Here is a 17,495-nt window from a genome sequence, read left to right on the forward strand (position 1 = left end):
ATATAGGAAGAAGATTTGCTCGCTTGGTGTAAAAACACTTTGCACATAGAAGAGCTGTTTCCAAAGCAGAAAGCAGAACTATAACATTTGCAACTGTAAACAAACCGCTATCCAACTCAGCCTAATACGATCTACCCAGATCGTAAGAATGTAAAAAAACCTTAAGGCTCTAATGAAACCTAGTGACAAATGTCAGTAATTTTTTAAAGATCCGAATTTAAAAAGCACAAAGACAAAATGTGAAAACAAAATCACACACATCAAAAAACCAAAGCAGCATTAGTAAATACCCCGATAATTTCAGACAGGTAAATGTTATTATTACTTATGACCCAAGATTCATAAAAAATTAAGACTGGTGCTTTGTCAAGAATGATAAGCTAGTAACATACAAATACCCTATTATTCCTCACCCCACAATTATTGTTTCCTTTTTTGCCACAATTTTCCTTCAAACTTGAGATCATCCAATCTGCTGTTCCTCAAGAAATTCCTGTCGGACTAGCCTTTATTCTCCCTAATATACACATGCCTATATTCCAGAAGAGGCATTGCTCTGAACAAGCTGGACATCTACCTGTAGTAGCATGAAAGACACTGAACTATTGAATCAGGCTGTCTGGTGACCCTACTTTAAAATAGATGTTAAAGAATTTGTTGCCTCATGTAACACATATATTAAAGGAACAGTAACACCAAAAAATGAAAGAGCTTTAAAGTAATAAAAAATATAATGCACTGTTGCCCTGCACTGGTAAAACTGGTGTGTTTGCTACAGTAACACTACTATAATTTATATAATAAGCTGCTGTGTAGCCCTGGGGGCAGCCATTCAAGCTGGAAAAAAGGAGAAAAGGCACAGGTTACATAGCAGATAACAGATAAGATCTGTAGAATAATAGTGTTTAATCTGTTATCTGTTATGTGCCTGTGCCTTTTCTCCTTTGAATGGCTGCCCCTGGGGCTACATAGCAGCTTATTTATATAAACTATAGTAGTCTTTCTGAAGCAAACACACAACTTTTACCAGTGCAGGGCAGCAGTACATTATATTTTAGTTACTTTTATACACTTTCATTTTTTGGTGTTACTGTTCCTTTAAGAGCCTACCCTGTCACCACTTACAAAGTCTGAAGATCTATAAAGGCTGGAGTGAAGGATGTCTAATGTAATAACCAGAACACATCTTCCTTTGCACCTCTCTATTGTTTTAGTCAAACAGTGACTTGAAGGAGGACACACAGGACATAACTGTTTGCTTTTGATCCTGTGCACCCAGGTCGGTCAAATACAAACTAACCTCCTTCAAATCACTGACTGACTAACAAGTTAGAGAGATGCACAAGAGGAAATTGTGTTCTGGATATTATGTTATAGCCATCTGTTCACTCCAGCCTTTATAGATTACATTTTTGGCTAACTAACTATATTGAAACAGTTTTTATTTTTTTTTGCTATTTTGCACAGCCTACAATTTTACCCAGTTGTATTCCTTTAAACTCAATTCTTTTTATTGATCACCTCCCTGTTATTGGATTCATCCTCCTAAGATGCATATTTCTAATGTTTTTCACCTTTGTCTTCTTAAGCCTGTGGTGTCCAACCTATTCTATTTCAATTTACAATGTCCTGCTCCTAGATTATCTAGAGGGATGCTACAATATTATATTTATTGTAAAAGCTTTAATCCCAAAGAATTCTCCTTGGCAAAACAGTCTGCTGTCTATGCTTCTTATCTAGTACATGCATTCCACAGGGAGTTCTGTCAAGAGTACACACACCTGTTCCTGCTTCCAGGGACATTTCTGTTTTTGCTCCTGGGCACACCTCTGGTCAACATGGTCAGACATGACATGAACAAAATTACTCTTTCTTGTGAAGTCCTAGTATAGTGTGGCAACATTGTGCAAAAGGACCTCCAACTTCACACCAGAGAGTCATTATACCAGTGTGCTTACACTGAATGTGTTGGTGGCACCTCATGATTTTGCTCCAAAAAAGCACATAAATAATCTGGTATTCTTTCCTGTTACTCGATTGTTGACTTACCTTTTGATAGGTACTGGGTGCACTATTTCTTGATAGTTCTCTGTTGCTTGATCTTTAACTTGTTCTTAGGTAAGGCATTCACTTATAGTGGATATTTGGATTTTGCAGTCTTTCTGTTTGGCACATGGAATTTATGGCTAGGGGTACGTAAGAAGTACAATTCTTTTCAGGATGCTCATGACCTATGTACATAGAATATTATGTTAATAGTGGAGGAGATAAATCTGTGGTTATATCTGGTCTGTAATTACTATTTTACAATCAGTTAATGTTGTGTATTGTATATTTTTAAGGAATGATTGTGTTGGATTTGGGGCAAATATATTAAATACTGAATTGGGAAGTCTGGGAGGACAAAAGCTTGCATTACACCTAACTTTAAAATTGCTGAGTCAAAGAATCAATTTGTGTATATTTGGAAAACTGCTTAAAATTAAAGTTTCTTTCATTATGAAAAATATTTTTGATGGAGTCCCCTTTTATCTTTCAGCTTCCAGTTACTTTTCATGATGTAATTTTTTTTCTTTCTTGGTGTCCCTTCAGGTTGCCATTATTGCAGGAAATTTTGAACTTGCAGAAATAATCAAAACTCACAAAGAATCTGACATTGGTACGTTGCTAAAACATAAGCAAAATTGTAAGAGGAATTTATACAGACTGTGTGTTTGACTTGTAAAAAGCATACACCACAGATTGGTGAATGTTATAAATGACCGTGCTCCCACATCCTATTCCCTTTATTGTCACTTCTACCTGTTTTTGTTTTCTTAAGTTCACTATTCATTATTTTTTATCTTTCCTGTTCCTTAAAGTGCCTTTTCGGGAGACTCCAAGTTACACAAAGCGCAGACGTGTTGTGAGCTCTGTGGGTCTCTCATCCCCGCGCTTCCTGCAGCGCTCTGCCAGTGACAACAACCTCAACTCAGATGGAGCTCACTATTCCCCAGTGCCCTCGCTCCGTGGTCTGCCCCCACAGTTGCTTTCCCAGGGTCCAGAGGTCTCCGGGATAGCAGCAGTGGGGGACAGCAGCCTTGCGAGCACTACTAGCTCCCGTAGCACACACAGCCGCTCCCCGTCACTGCACCGTGCCAGAGAGGAAAGAGATATTGACACCCACACCCTTCGAAGAGGACGAGGCAAGAGCAGGTAACTGCACATATGCCTATGTTATGACAATTGCACAAATTTTGCATCAGTGACAAATAAATGGTAACTTGTGACAAGTAGGTAAACTGATGGTTTAGCAACAGTGGTATTAAAAATATATTTAGTGTGACTTAATGAAAAGTAAGATACATAGCTGATAACACCCTGTAAGACCTGACTAACCAGTCACTGCAGTTACACTCAGCACAGCATATGGAACATATACACATGTTAAAAAATACAGGAAGAGTACAAATATGCTGCCAAGTGAGTTTTATATAACTTGTGTGTGAGTTTTGCTCAGTATGTCTTATGAGAAACCAAACTCTCAAAAAATCTGCATAACAAAGAATACATAAGAATTGTTATAGTAGGGGCACATTTACTAACCCACGAACAGGCCGAATGCGTCCGATTGCGTTTTTTTCGTAATGATCGGTAATTTTGCGATTTTTTTCCGTATTTTTTGCGATTTTTCGGCGTCTTTATGATTTTTGCGTAAAAACGCGAGTTTTTCGTAGCCATTACGAAAGTTGCGCAAAGTCGCGATTTTTTCGTAGCGTTAAAACTTGCGCGAAACGTCGCGCCTTTTAAGTTTTAACGCTACGAAAAAGGCGCGACTTTGCGCGCAAGTGTTAACGCTACGAAAAAATCGCGACTTTGCGCACCTTTCGTAATGGCTACGAAAAACTCACGTTTTTTTGCAAAAATCGTAAAGACGCCGAAAAAATCGCAAAAAATACGAAAAAATCGCAAAAAATACGAAAAAGTCGTAAAATGTTCGTTTCCAATCGGAATTTTTCCAATTCAGATTCGAAATCGTGTCTTAGTAAATCAGCCCCTAGGAATAGGTTAAAGTAATAAAGGATGCCATATATAAGTTTTGAGATGAGCAGAGGAAAGTGGTCTGCTACTTTCTTCTTTTTTTGCCAACATTTTTGGACCCTTAAACACTCCTTCATGTTGGTCGTGCAAATTTATTAAAAGAATCGTGACACATTTCAATTTTAACAGGAATGTGTCAGTATGCCTACTTAAACCCTAACAAAGCTCTTCTTTTCTTACTGATGTGTCCCCCCTGCCTCCCTCCAGTTTACCCCATAATAATCTATGTCAGTCTTCAGCATGACTTTAATTTGAACATCTTTTTTTGGGACAAGAGAGTGTTCTCATAGGCTGGTGCACTGTTTACGTCTGTCCTCCAGCCTAACAGAATGTTGTCCAGCTTTGAAATTGAGGAATTCTCTATTGGAAAAATTTGTATAGGCAGATACATTAGATAGCTTCAAAAGAGAACTATACCCCCTTGGCTATAAAAGCCCCCTTAATTAGCACTGCTTCAACTCCCCCTCATTTCTCTCTTATCGCATAGTTTCTAAGTTTAACAACTGTCCTATCCCAACTGTTAACTATCGCTAACCCCTAGCTAAAAGACCAGAGTAGCGCAGCTGTGTACCTGGCTGACATCTTCCCTGCAAGCAAACAGTCTTCAGGTCTCATCGCCGACATGGTGATGCTTGCTTGCGCATGTGAAGATTAAGCAGTTTTCCTTGGGGTTAGTGATAGGGGCAGTTGTTAAACTGCGATAACGAGAGGTGAGGGGGGTCAAGGCAGTGCTAGTTATAGTTCCCCTTTAAGGGGACTTTTATAGCCCGGGCGGTATAGTTCTCCTTTCAATTATTAGTACAAAGACAATCCACAGACTGGTTCAGTTGCACTTTTGGAGTAAGAAAGGAATTTTTGTTTCCTATCAATGACAAATTGTAGTTAATGGACATTTGAAGTTTGTTATATAAAGTATAGGAAGTGTCCACTTATAAAAGTTAACGGGAAACTGTCAGTAACAAAACCACTACATTGTAGCAAATGCTTATAATTCTTTTTTCGCAAATAGTATTACTTTTCTTACTTTTTTTAAAGTATACATGGCTTATTAGTGTGCTTTCTCTACCTATTTTTTATTTTACAAATAACTATGCAGTTTGTAATAGTGCACTGAAAACTGCTGACTTGAATTAGCCAATTCCACCAAGTGAAATCTGTCAATGAATCACATCATGGGAAAAATATTAGGTTTAGTAACTCGCAAATAAATTGCTACATACATAAACAACTGAAAGAAATAATAATACATACTGCTTGTGAAATAGCTTTATTAAAGGAAAAATATACCCCCCCCCGCCCCATTTTTGACATGAGCGCATTCATTTAGGATTATGTAGAAAAATAAATACTATATGTGTATATATATATTTACGTGTATATTTTATTTTTGCACAGACATACCTGATTTCACAAACTAAAAGGAAAGCTCTGTGTGTCATCTAGTTTGTCAGAGTAACATGGTTTCTTTTCAGTTTTTTAAATCAATTATTTCTGTGTACAAAAAAAATTATTTTCGAAAGTTCAGATTGTATTTATGCATCTTTATACATAATTCCAACTGAATGAGTTCATGTCAAAAAGTGAGTATATTTTCTCTTTAATCATCTATAATAGTCTTGTTTTATAATAGTGACATCTACCCCTTAAACAACTATTAAAGGAACAGTAACACCAAAAAATAAAAATGTTTTTAAGTAATCATAATACAATGCACTGTTGCCCTGCACTGGTAAAATTTGCACATTTGCTTCTATAGTTTATATAAAAAGCTGCTGTGTAGCCATGGGGCAGCCATTCAAGCTGGAAAAAGGAGAAAAGGCACAGGTTACACAGCAGATAACTGATAAGACACCATTGTATTGTACAGAACTTATCTGTTATCTGCTATGTAACCTGTGCCTTTTCTCTTTTAAATGGCTGCCCCCATGGCTACACAGCAGCTTCATTTACTAAACTATAGTAATGTTTCTAAAGCAAATACACCAGTTGCACCAGTGCAGGGCAACAGTACATTATACTGTAGTTCCTTTTATACACTTTGATTTTTTGGTGTTACTGTTCCTTTAAAGGAGAAGGAAAGGCTAATAAAGAGTTAATCTCAAGCTGCAGGCATACCTTCAGTTGTCTCAATAGTGCCCTTAAGTCTCCCCATATTTCACCTGTTCAGATGATCAGAAGCCAAACAGGAAGAAAAAACGCTAAGCTGTATAAAGAAATTTCCCATAATGCCTCACTCCTGCACCGAGACCGAGACCAAGTGTACATGCTCAGTTAGTTAGACTATGAGTCAGCTTCCTGCTGATTGGCTCAGATCCACATTCCTAAGGGGGGGAGTGAGTTCTTAGCATTCTTGAGGGGGGGGAGCAGGAGAGGGGAGAGAGCAGAGAGCTGCGTGTCTGTGGCACAGGAATTACAGACACAACAAAACTTTTTTTGAGAGAGAAGTCAGTGCAGCGTTTCTGTGAGTGCTTATGGCTGTATTTACATAGACCTTTCTGATAAAGCTTACTTAGTTTTTACCTTTCCTTCTCCTTTAAAGGACAAGTAACTTGGGGGTGCCAAAATGTTAGGCACCCCCAAGTGACTTTAATTGCTTACCTTGTACCCCGGGCTGGTGCCCCTGTTAGGAGAAAACAGCACCAGCCCGGGGCACCTGCAGCGAGCGCTTCCTCCTTCCGGCTTTGTTTTGCCGGCAAATTCCCAGGACCGGCGCATGCGCAGTAGAGTGAAAAGCCGACTTCTCTGTTAAAGTTCGGCTTTTCACTCTACTGCGCATGCGCACGCGAGCGATACAAGAAGGAGGAAGCGCTGCAGCTACCCCGGGCTGGTGCTGTTCTCTCAGAACAGGGGCACCAGCCCGGGGTAAAAGGTAGGCAATTAAAGTCACTTGGGGGTGCCTAACATTTTGGCACCCCCAAGTGACTTTGCCTTTCCTTGTCCTTTAACATCTAACAGCTATTCATCCTCTTTAAATTCAATATTTTATATAGTTGACTTGACCTTTTAATCATGTAGTTGTTATTAACTTGATCTTTGCACTCTTTCTTGATATATCTTTCAAAGGAGACATGTAACATATGTGAAAACCCAGTCGCGTAGGCAACAATGAATAATATATGGTACTGGTTTCACTCGGGGCTAAAATAATCATTATCTTTAAAAAAGGCCCTTTTATGGGAGCTCCCTATAGATCACCTCAGGTCCCTGTTTCAAAAGAGGGGTGGGTGTGTCCTAACGGTCTGTGCTGGAAGTACTGTAGAAGGTCATTCCAGTTGTTGATTGGTTCCTATCCTACAGTGCAGTGTGCTAAGTGCCGCCAACTCCCCTGCAAAGACTGAAAAAGGAGGCAGCAAGAGGTTGAACAGATGGGTGGGACTAGTAGGGTTTTGAGGGAATTTCTTAATAAATCAGTTCAAAATATATATTTTTTAACCACATCCTTCTGTATGTAGTCGAGTATAATTTACTGGCACATTCTTGTTCTTTACACAATATGTCTCCTTTAAAAGTACATTCATTACTACTTTCATTATTACTAAGTAGCTGAAGTACTTTCTTCCCCAGAGAAAGAGAATTTCACTTACTGTATCAAAGAGCAGTGTTATTCCACAGTCTTCCACAGATGGCATCCACAGTCCACTGACTCATCTCCTATTACCAACAAATATATGAATATGTTTAAATTGCGCATATTAAACTGATTGTGTTGTAATTTTGGCTTTGAGATCTGCATTGCCAAGACAGCTGCAAAAAGAGCAGAAATAAAAGCTATCATAAATGCACTGAATATTCAGTCTTTTTTTGGCCACTGATTATGAAAAGTGGAAATCAAGTGGAAAGATTACTGGGCAAAGAAACTACTGCAAATAATGGTTTTGGCTTTTTTTGGCCACTGATTATGAAGACTATAAATCATGTTGAGATTACTGGGCAGAACCTACTGAGCAAACTATCTATTCTAACTATATTTAAAGGAGAACTAAGGCCTAACTTAAGAAGTAGGGCAGAAATGTTGTACATTATGTTTTGTGCTTCTGTACCAGCCCAAGTCAACCACAGCACTTTAGCAGGGAAGATCTGTGCCTCCAAAGATGCCCCTAGTAGCTCCCCATCTTCTTTTCTGCTGATTCACTGCACATGCTCCGGGCTGCTGTCACTTACTGAGCTTAGGGACCGACTCACAATATTTGTATATTGTGAGTGATTAGTACATATAAACCAGTGAAGCTAGCATCAGAATGAGATAATGAGCCCTGTAGCATCAGCTTGTACAACAGGCCAATTCTATTCCTAAAAAATCACATAACCCCAGAGGAAGTGCTCATAACAATTCTCTACCTGGATGGATTCAGTGGGTGATATTATAAAGGGTATTCACATCGGGGCAGATCTAATTCAATGAGAATAGCGTATATCTTAAGACAAAAAGTCCCACCAGCACACCCTTACTTCCTCCAATACTATTCTAGGTTTTCACATAGAGCCAGATGCAATAAGTCTATGGGAGAAAAACTGGAACTGAAATATAAGAAAAGTTTCTCTCCTCAAATTAAATCTCATCCATTAGTATTCAAGTTGTAAACCATAAAATAATATTTTCTCATTTATTTAAATTTGGCCCATTATATCTTCACCCAATTGCAAGGCTTTCAATGTTATTCAACATGGGACTTTTTTAGAAACTCAAAACAACATTTATTTTAAAGGCCAACAAAGATTCCTTTGGAACCTAACAGTTACAGGTCCATTTACTGATTTATAATGATGTGAATTTGGGTAGTAGGAATGCAGAGAAAATAAGCTAGAGGCCACTCTGGTGCCTGTGACATTGTAACCACTGCATCAAATTAATTCTAAGTAAATCCCCTACCACATTTGATCATTTGCATTCCATTCCACAAATCAACGTTTTCTATCCTGCACATGTTAATTATTCATTCCAAGACTTTCTATCCATTCTGTGTCCCACACATAAACATTTCACTTAGAAAATTCTTGTGCTGCATATTTTCACAGATTTGGAATATGTCTTTGCACTATTTTTCCTTAACATTTATACTCTTTTTTGCATATTAAATGAATGAAATGAATTGTGTCCCCTTTATTGTAGCATTGCACCACATTACCAGTTGGCCTCCATTACACAATACATAATACATGAATCTGATTTGGTACTTGGAGTAATTGTGTTGAAGGTGGAATAGAGTATATGAGTTGAAATACATTGAGAGAACAAAGGAGTGTGTAGAAACCTGAAGAAAATCTAGATGCAAAGAATATACAGAGCAATGAAAAACGTTAAACTGGTTTTCTGTCCAGGGAGCTTTACATTTGTGAATATTATTAGTCATGTATTTAATTGGGACCTTTGCCAATCAAACCTTTCCTTCTAAAAGCAGCTGTTGAAATATAACCTATAAAATATTTTATTCCTATAAAATAGTTGCCTCTTTTAACCATAATGTCATGAAAGATGCAGGAGTTGTTGCTTAGCTTTATTAAACAATTGCTTGCACAGTTAAAGGGGTGCCCTTGTTAATGCTCTAAGGAAATCTACATATAATGTGGTTTCAAATGTATAACATATATTGTCCCCCTAACGTTCAAACATATTTAAGGCTGTTGCTGTTCATTTAAGACTTTTTGCAGGACAGTGTTACTGAGGTTCATTAGAGATATCTTGGTTAGGTATGCTTGGAAGGAAAAATGTTGCCTATTTATTGCTAGTAAATACACAGTATATTCTGGAGAAATCCTCTTAACTTGTGAGCCAGTCACCCAAAATCATAATCATTCAAACATTAACTAGTGAAGGAACCTTTTTTGGCTCCACTTATTTCAAGCATGTGCCAGCTTTAAACATCCTTCTAAATTTGTTGAGATGTTTCTTTCATTGGCTTAGTGTTTTCTATTATTCTTTTCACTAGGCAATGCCTTAAAGCCTGCACTGTCTTGTTCCTTTTAAATTGCAACTTGACATCCATCCAAATAGCTAGTCAGCCTCTTAGAAACATGTTTTCTTCTGTGTGGGCAAGAATACACTTATCTAGCCGGCCCTTCAACGTGCCAGCACTGGCATGGTCTGTGGCCTGTAAGAGAAAGCTAGCATGGCAGCTAACATTGGAAAGCAAAAGGGAAATGTAGCTGTTTGCAGTCATGGCATCTAGAATGCTAGTGCTTGTTGATCAAGCAAATGCTCATAATTTGTACCCTCTGTGCATTTTTCATAGTCCTGAACACAAAAGAGAGTGACTTTTGCTCTCTACCATTATAAACATGTACCTCTACATGTTTTGGTTGCATCCTCTCTATTTATGGTAGATCACTAAGACTCCTCTAATGGAATCTCTCCACACATACAATCAAAGTGTGGTACACACACAGTGTCCTCACAGTCTCATAGTGAGTGACCACATAGAGGTCTTTCTAGTAAGATGGTCGCTTTCTCTGTCACAAGCTTACATTAATATTCAGCTCCCATCACACACTTTCTCTCTGCAGTAATTCAAAATCTGTCAGCCAGCAGAGAGAGGAGGGAGAGAATGAAATTGAGAGAAAGTCAGAGTATTGTGTGAGAGGAAGTGATGATAGATAGATAGATAGATAGATAGACATTGTAGGCTTGCAAAAAAAGTAAAAGTGCTACTAACAAAATAGAGGTAGGATAGGTGAGAAAGATGCTTAAAAGCCAGGATGTGAAGGACAGGTTGGGGGGGATAATATTAAACTAGCATTAGGATATGATGCTACAGAATTCTGATTCTAATACAAATAAATAAAAGCAGAGACTGAGGGTAAAAAGACATGAGAAAGATTTAGGCCAATACAGAAGTGAAGAAAGAGAGCCAAGGAGCAAGAAATTATAGATAAGGGAGAACGAAATGGAAATTCAGTATAGCGAGTTCGGATGAGAGAAATAAATCAGGTGTGGAAAGATTGAGGTAAAGGGAGAACTGAAGAGGTAGCCAGGGGTGATAAATCAACAGTTGAGATGATGCTGGGGAGAGAAAATGAGGGGATATGGTAGAAAACAGGAGAGAGGGATGGAAAGAGTCAGAGATTAGTCAGGGAAGAATAGCAGTAAAGGAGAGAGAGGCCAGAACGATAAGGCCATTGATAGAGGGTGGGGGCTGCTTATTGATCAAGCTGAAGATTAGAAAGTGGGGGGGAGGGAGGTGGAGGTTAGCGGATCTGGGAAATGAGTAGAGAGATCCAGGGGGAGAGAGAAGCATGAATGGACACCCCCTCCTCCACTTGTCCTCCCTCCTCACTCTCCCCCCTCCTCTTCTGCTGACAGTTTAACTGAAACGGCAAAAGAACAGGGAGAACTGCATACAGCCGTGCTTTCCCTCCTCTCCATCTCTTTGCTGGTCCTTCATCGTCTTCATATCCATCAGTCCTTCTGGTTCTATTACATCTTGTGTCTTTTTATCTGCAGATTTTCACCTGCCTTTGCAGTTATTGCCCTCACCATTTCTTTTCCATTCCATACATTCCGCTGTATTCTTCTTCTCCATCTTTTCACCTCTCTGTCAGTGTATCCTTCGGAACCTCCCTCTTTCCTCTCCCTGGCCTCTTTATTCTTAACTTATTTTGCCCATCATCTTACTTTCTTTTTACCTTTGTATTGCCTTTTTGATTTCGTGCTACCTTTTTTTATCCATTTTGTGTATTTGCTCACCTGTAGCAAAGGGAGAGGTGATCTGAGGACAATTAGCTTAGACAGGAACCCTCTTGTATAGGCTACACACTACAGATTTGTAGGCTCTCACTGGGCAGCTGAGTCTTATACGATGAATTGGTGGCAGTGTTTCAGGACAAACATGGAGACTTCAAGGTCCCCATCAACCACTAAAGGCCACCATCCTCCTCAGAGCTGAATTGTCTAAGAAACTGTGGGGGGTAGTAACCATCCAGTCAAACACATGGCATATACCACCCCAATCAGCACCATTACTTATGTGTTTGTTTATAGCCCAGGGCCACTGGATGTGAGGAGTACTGGCCCTCGGGGGCCCAAAAGAAAGCTGTACAGTGCTGTCCCAGGAAGAACATTCATTGCAGTGAAATCATATGAACCGCAAGGACCCGGAGAGATCCAACTCAACAGAGGAGAGAGAGTGAAGGGTGAGTCTTACACATATAATTTCTCTTCTCATGGGTCATGGGAGACAGCAGATGACAGAAGAATCACATCAGCAATGGGAGACTATAGGCTGAAAAATATAAATAAATAAAGTTTACATAATTTAAGGACCATAGACATATGAGCTTTATAATAGCAATCACATATGTGTATATAAATATATTTATACAGTCACACACATATATATTCATTTATTACATACAATTATCTCTTGGGAATCAAGACCTCCAGTTCTACATAAAGGTGCTGCAGAATTCATGTAACTTTTCAACTACATAAAACAAACAAGATAGAGACTGCTGGGTAAGTGTGGTGTAAAGTGCGGATAGTATGTTTCCCATCTTATCTGAAGTGTGTCCTCATACTGGGGTTTACTCTCTAAAGTGTCTGTGACAGCTGCCTGTGGGATGTATGCTCATAAGACTGATTCTTAATGTAGAATATGTGTAATTTAGCATATGATACTTGGTGTGTGTGTATTACAGAAAGTCCCACATGTTATGTGTATGCATTTCAGAAGCCACCCATCCCTGAGCTGTTTGTGCTACAGAAGTCCCTGCCCTGAGTTGTGTGGTTATCAGGAAACCCTTGGCTTTGAGGTGTGTTTAGAACAGATGTACTATTGCCCCTGTGATGTGTATATTTCAGAATCCTCTCTTCTCATGCAATGAGTGTTTAATGATGAGACCTATCAGTGTGGGATACGTGTTTTACAGAACATCTGAGGTGTGTGTTTCAGAAACCAAAATTTGCTTTATTAAGACAGCCACTTGCCTCTGAGGTGCATGTACTGTCAAAAATAAACACTTAACCCCAATGGGCCTTTGAGGTATGGATTTAGTAACCAGGTTTGAGCTTTCTGTGATGTGAGTGTATAAAATTATTACCACAACACACTCCTCTGAGGTTTCGTAGTTTAACTGGCCTTGGTTTACATAACATAGATGCAAATATTAAAGCAATGCTGAAACCTATAAAAACCAATAAGACTTTCGTTACTGTTCAAAGCGGATTTCTTGTTGCTATGGGTTACTGCATCGCTGCCATTTTGCACCTCTGTTAGTAAATGAGCCCATAAATGTTTATGTGCGCTACGTTGATGTTCTTATATGTGCTTTAATAATTGTTCAGTTTGTGATGTGTGGTGTTTGTTCTCTTGCTGAGCTGAGCTAAGCTGATCTCTTCACTGCTTGTGTTTTTATTGCTCTGTGTGTGTGTCTTCCTCTCATATGGTTGTGTCTCATTGGCTGTTTTATTCTCCATGCTCCATTCCAGATGCTCTCGTTCATAACGTAGGTAACTATCATTCTGGCTGCCTCATAAATTCTGTCTCTTTCTTTCATCCTATGCACCCTTCTGAATGTTTTTCCCCTGTTTATCCTTTTTCCTTATTTTATATTCTACCTCCCTTCCACAGAGAGCATATTGGTGACCAGAGGCATATTACAAATGTATTGTGTCCTGGTAGAAATTTAACATAAGCAATAGCTAGAAATAGCATAAGTACAGTACAAAGCAGTGAGGGCCTAAGAGCAGTCCAGCTATTGTACTATATAGCCAATTATTAAAAATAACTTAACTCTGGCATTTTCGGTGTCTCTCTTGTTCCTAGTCTGCTTGAGCATTGCTGTATAACACTTGTGTGAGTCCCTTTCTCACATAAATACATACAGTACTCTTATGTGTGTAGGTACGTTTGTGTGGTAGCTCCATTCAGTGCCTAATTTTAGGAAAGAGCACTAGTTTTTGAATGCAAAATGTGCAGGATTTCTTCAGGAATTATTTTTATTTCATATTTCTGTAGTCAGTGAAACATAAGGGTCTGGACAGAAATTATTTTATCGCATCCATGGTCCCAGCCAAATCCTAATTAGCATGAATTAGCATATGCTAATTGGCATTCGGAAAGGGTTAAATGGTTGCGGGGAAAAAATGTTGCTGCACGTGCTTCCGGTCCTAATTTGCACATGTTAATTGAGATTTGTATTCAGTTCGGGATTCGGCAGAATCTGTCAGGGTGGGTTCAGGAGTTCGGTGCATCCCTAATATATATATCCATCAATATGAGCTAGTAATGCCATAATATTTACAGTTCTAAAGTAGAATGAAATATCCATTGATTTTAATTAATCTGTGGTCTATGGTTTTAGAGAAGATTATCATGGGCAATGTTAGGGGACAGTGTAATAATAATCAAAAGTTTTCTCTAGCTTTAGTACCCAATTTCAACCAATCAGCGGGCAGCTTTTGTTCAGAAGCATACTTCTGATTTGAAAATAGTAATAAGGGATAGGGTACTTGAATACAATACAAATCACAATACTGTGAGTTTGTGCCAGCATGGTTTTATGTGTAACAGATCTTGCCAGATTAATTTAATTGCCTTTAATCAGGAGGTGAGCAGAAACCTTGACTTTGGGGTGGCAGTAGATGTCATACTTGGACTTTGTTAAAGCATTTGCTGCAGAACTGTACAAAAAGTTAATGATAAAATATAGTAATATTGGCCTTGAACAACATTTTTGTACTTGGATTGAGAACTGGCTGAAGGATAGATTAAAGAAAGTGGTGGTAAATGGAACATTTTCTAATTGGGCCAATGTTGTTAGTGGAGTACCGCAGGGGTCAGTCCTTGGTCCTTTGCTTTTTAACTCGTTTATTAATGACCTGGAGGTGGGCATTGAAAGCTCAATGCAGGATGCTGCCACTTTGCAGAGAGATTTGACAAAATTCGAAAACTGGGCAGCAAAATGTAAAATGAAGTTCAGTGTTGAAAAGTGCAAAGTTATACACTTTGGTAGAAATAATATAACCGTGAGCTATCTACTAAATGGTAGTTTTGAGGGATCCTTAATTGAGAAGAATCTGGGGATGTTTGTAGATAACAAGTTGTCAAATTCCAGGCAGTGTCATTCTGTGGCTACTAAAGCAAATAAAGTGCTGTCTTGTATAAAAAAGGGCATTGACTCAAGGGATGAGAACATCATTTTGCCCCTTTATAGGTCCCTGGTAAGGCCTCACCTTGAGTATGCAGTGCAGTTTTGGGCTCCAGTCCTTAAGAAGGATATTAATGAGCTGGAGAGAGTGCAGAGACGTGCAACTAAACTGGTAAAGGGGATGGAAGATTTAAGCTATGAGGTTAGATTGTGGAGGTTGTGGTTGTTTTCTCTGGAAAAGAGGCGCTTGCGAGGGGACATGATTACTCCGTACAAATACATTAGAGGGGATTATAGGCAGTTGGGGGATGTTCTTTTTCCCATAAAAACGACCAGGGCACCAGAGGTCACCCCTATAGATTAGAGGAACAGCACTTTCATTTGAAGCAGTGCAGTGGGTTCCTCACGGTGAGGGCAGTGACATTGGGGAATGCCCTTCCTAGTGATGTGGTAATGGCAGATTCTGTTAATGTCTTTATTTAGAAAGTTCCAAATTACAGAAAGGCCATCTCCCATAGACCCCATTATAAGCAAGTAATTATAATTTTTAAAAATGATTCTTTTTTTCTCTGTAAAACAGTACCTTGTACTTGATCCTAACTAAGATATAATTAATCCTTAATAAAGGCAAAATAATCTTATTGGGTTTAGTCTATATTTAAATGATTTTTAACAAACTTAAGTTATGGAGATCCAAATTACGGAAAGATCCCTTACCTGGAAAACCCCAAGTCCCGAGCATTCTGGATAACAGGTCCTATACCTGTACAAGCATAATATCCAAGGCGATTGGTATACTATTGATGTTGGTATATACAGTTTATGTATATGAGTGTTTAGATAGGACGGTATTGGTCTATGTGTGTGCGCTGGGGTTTGCTTGGAAGAGTTAAACGTAATGGACTTTGGTCTTTTTTCAACCCAATTTAAAGGAATACTGTTGTGATTTTTATGGCATACTTTTTATTTCTAAATTACATTGTTTACATTGCAAACAATTCACTCTACCATTTAAAATTGTATTCTTGTAGCTGTAATATTGGTGTGTAGGCAGCCATCTCAGTGCATTGTGCCTGAGTCTGAGCTTTCAGAAGGAGCCAGCACTACACATTAGAACTGCTTTCAGATAATCTATTGTTCCTCTTACTCCCATGTAACCGTAGGAGTCCCAAGCCAGACTTGGATTGCTTACTATTGAGTGCTATTCTGAAATCTACTGGGAGCTGTTATCTTGTTAACTTCCCATTATTTTACTGATCGCCGGTGCTGGGGGAGGGGGGGGGGTGATATTACTCCAACTTGCAGCTCAGCAGGAAAGTCTGACTGAAGTTTGTCAGAGCACAGGATGGATTTCAATGCAGGAGAAGCTCTACTGACTGATGTTTTCCCATGGAAGTTTTCCTTTAACTATGTAACTATGATTGAACCCAAACAGTAAATTGATGTAAAGATAATCAAGGTGCATCTCCAAGCAATTTTGCATTTTCATTTCATTTTCAGTTTTTTAGACTGCTATTAGCAGGATTTTAGTCTAGCAGGGATTTATCAACCCTAGGGTTAACAGAATCCAGAAAGTGCATAGACAGATTTGCCTTGATAAAGCCTGTGAGCGAAACGCGCGTCGGCGTGTATACCCTATGCCTTTTTATCCTTGTGCCGAGGTAAACATTATTGAGGTGTAGGCACAAGGATACTTACTGACCGAATTGTAATTGAGATTGACGTTCTGAATTCTCGCTGGTTGTTGAAGGGGTGACTGGGTGTGTACCCTTGCAGTACTAACTCCTATGCCGAGGTACTAAAACATCGAGTAGCAGGCATGGGATTTTGACTAGCTAACTAACTTGTCTTGCCGACCGATTCCCGTAGTTACTGTAGAGACCTATCATATTTTTGCGATCGGCAACGTTTGCCATATATTTGAAACTCTGTGCCGAGGTAAAGAACAATAAGGTGTAGGCACAGAGATTCTATTGTTTTGTAATGCGAATCCTCACCGTCAAAGTGTGATTGGGAGGAGTGTGTAACTTTGAGGTTAATTCCCGTGCCGAGGTAACAGAAGCACTGAGGTGTAGGCACAGAGCCCGGTTAACTTCAATACTGTGAATAAACTTTAAATAGATTTTTGAACTCCCGCCGTGGAAGTTGGGATTGGGCGGCATGTATACTTCGCGATGTTATCGTTACTGTTGAAATAATAAGTATCGGGTCAAGAGGCATGAGATCCCTAACCAACATATTCCATTGCGCCGATGTAAATCATAAGGAGTTGTAGACACAGGGATTTGTACTTACGGATAAAATCCATATGATATTTCGGCTAAGAAAGAACA

At 39.0% G+C, this 17,495-nt stretch overlaps 1 protein-coding gene across 2 annotated transcripts in view; it reads left to right on the forward strand.

The window, feature by feature from the left end:
* shank3 (SH3 and multiple ankyrin repeat domains 3) overlaps positions 1 to 17,495 on the forward strand; it is a 189,555-nt gene that overhangs the window by 124,177 nt on the left and 47,883 nt on the right. For both annotated transcript variants that reach the window (XM_018092370.2, XM_012960073.3), the window contains exons 11-13: positions 2,593 to 2,659; positions 2,862 to 3,195; positions 12,056 to 12,207. In XM_018092370.2, coding sequence (XP_017947859.1) covers positions 2,593 to 2,659; positions 2,862 to 3,195; positions 12,056 to 12,207 — 553 coding nt within the window. The remainder of the gene's footprint in view (positions 1 to 2,592; positions 2,660 to 2,861; positions 3,196 to 12,055; positions 12,208 to 17,495) is intronic.

The sequence above is a fragment of the Xenopus tropicalis genome, chromosome 3 (genome assembly GCF_000004195.4).
Source record: "Xenopus tropicalis strain Nigerian chromosome 3, UCB_Xtro_10.0, whole genome shotgun sequence".
NCBI lineage: Eukaryota > Metazoa > Chordata > Amphibia > Anura > Pipidae > Xenopus > Xenopus tropicalis.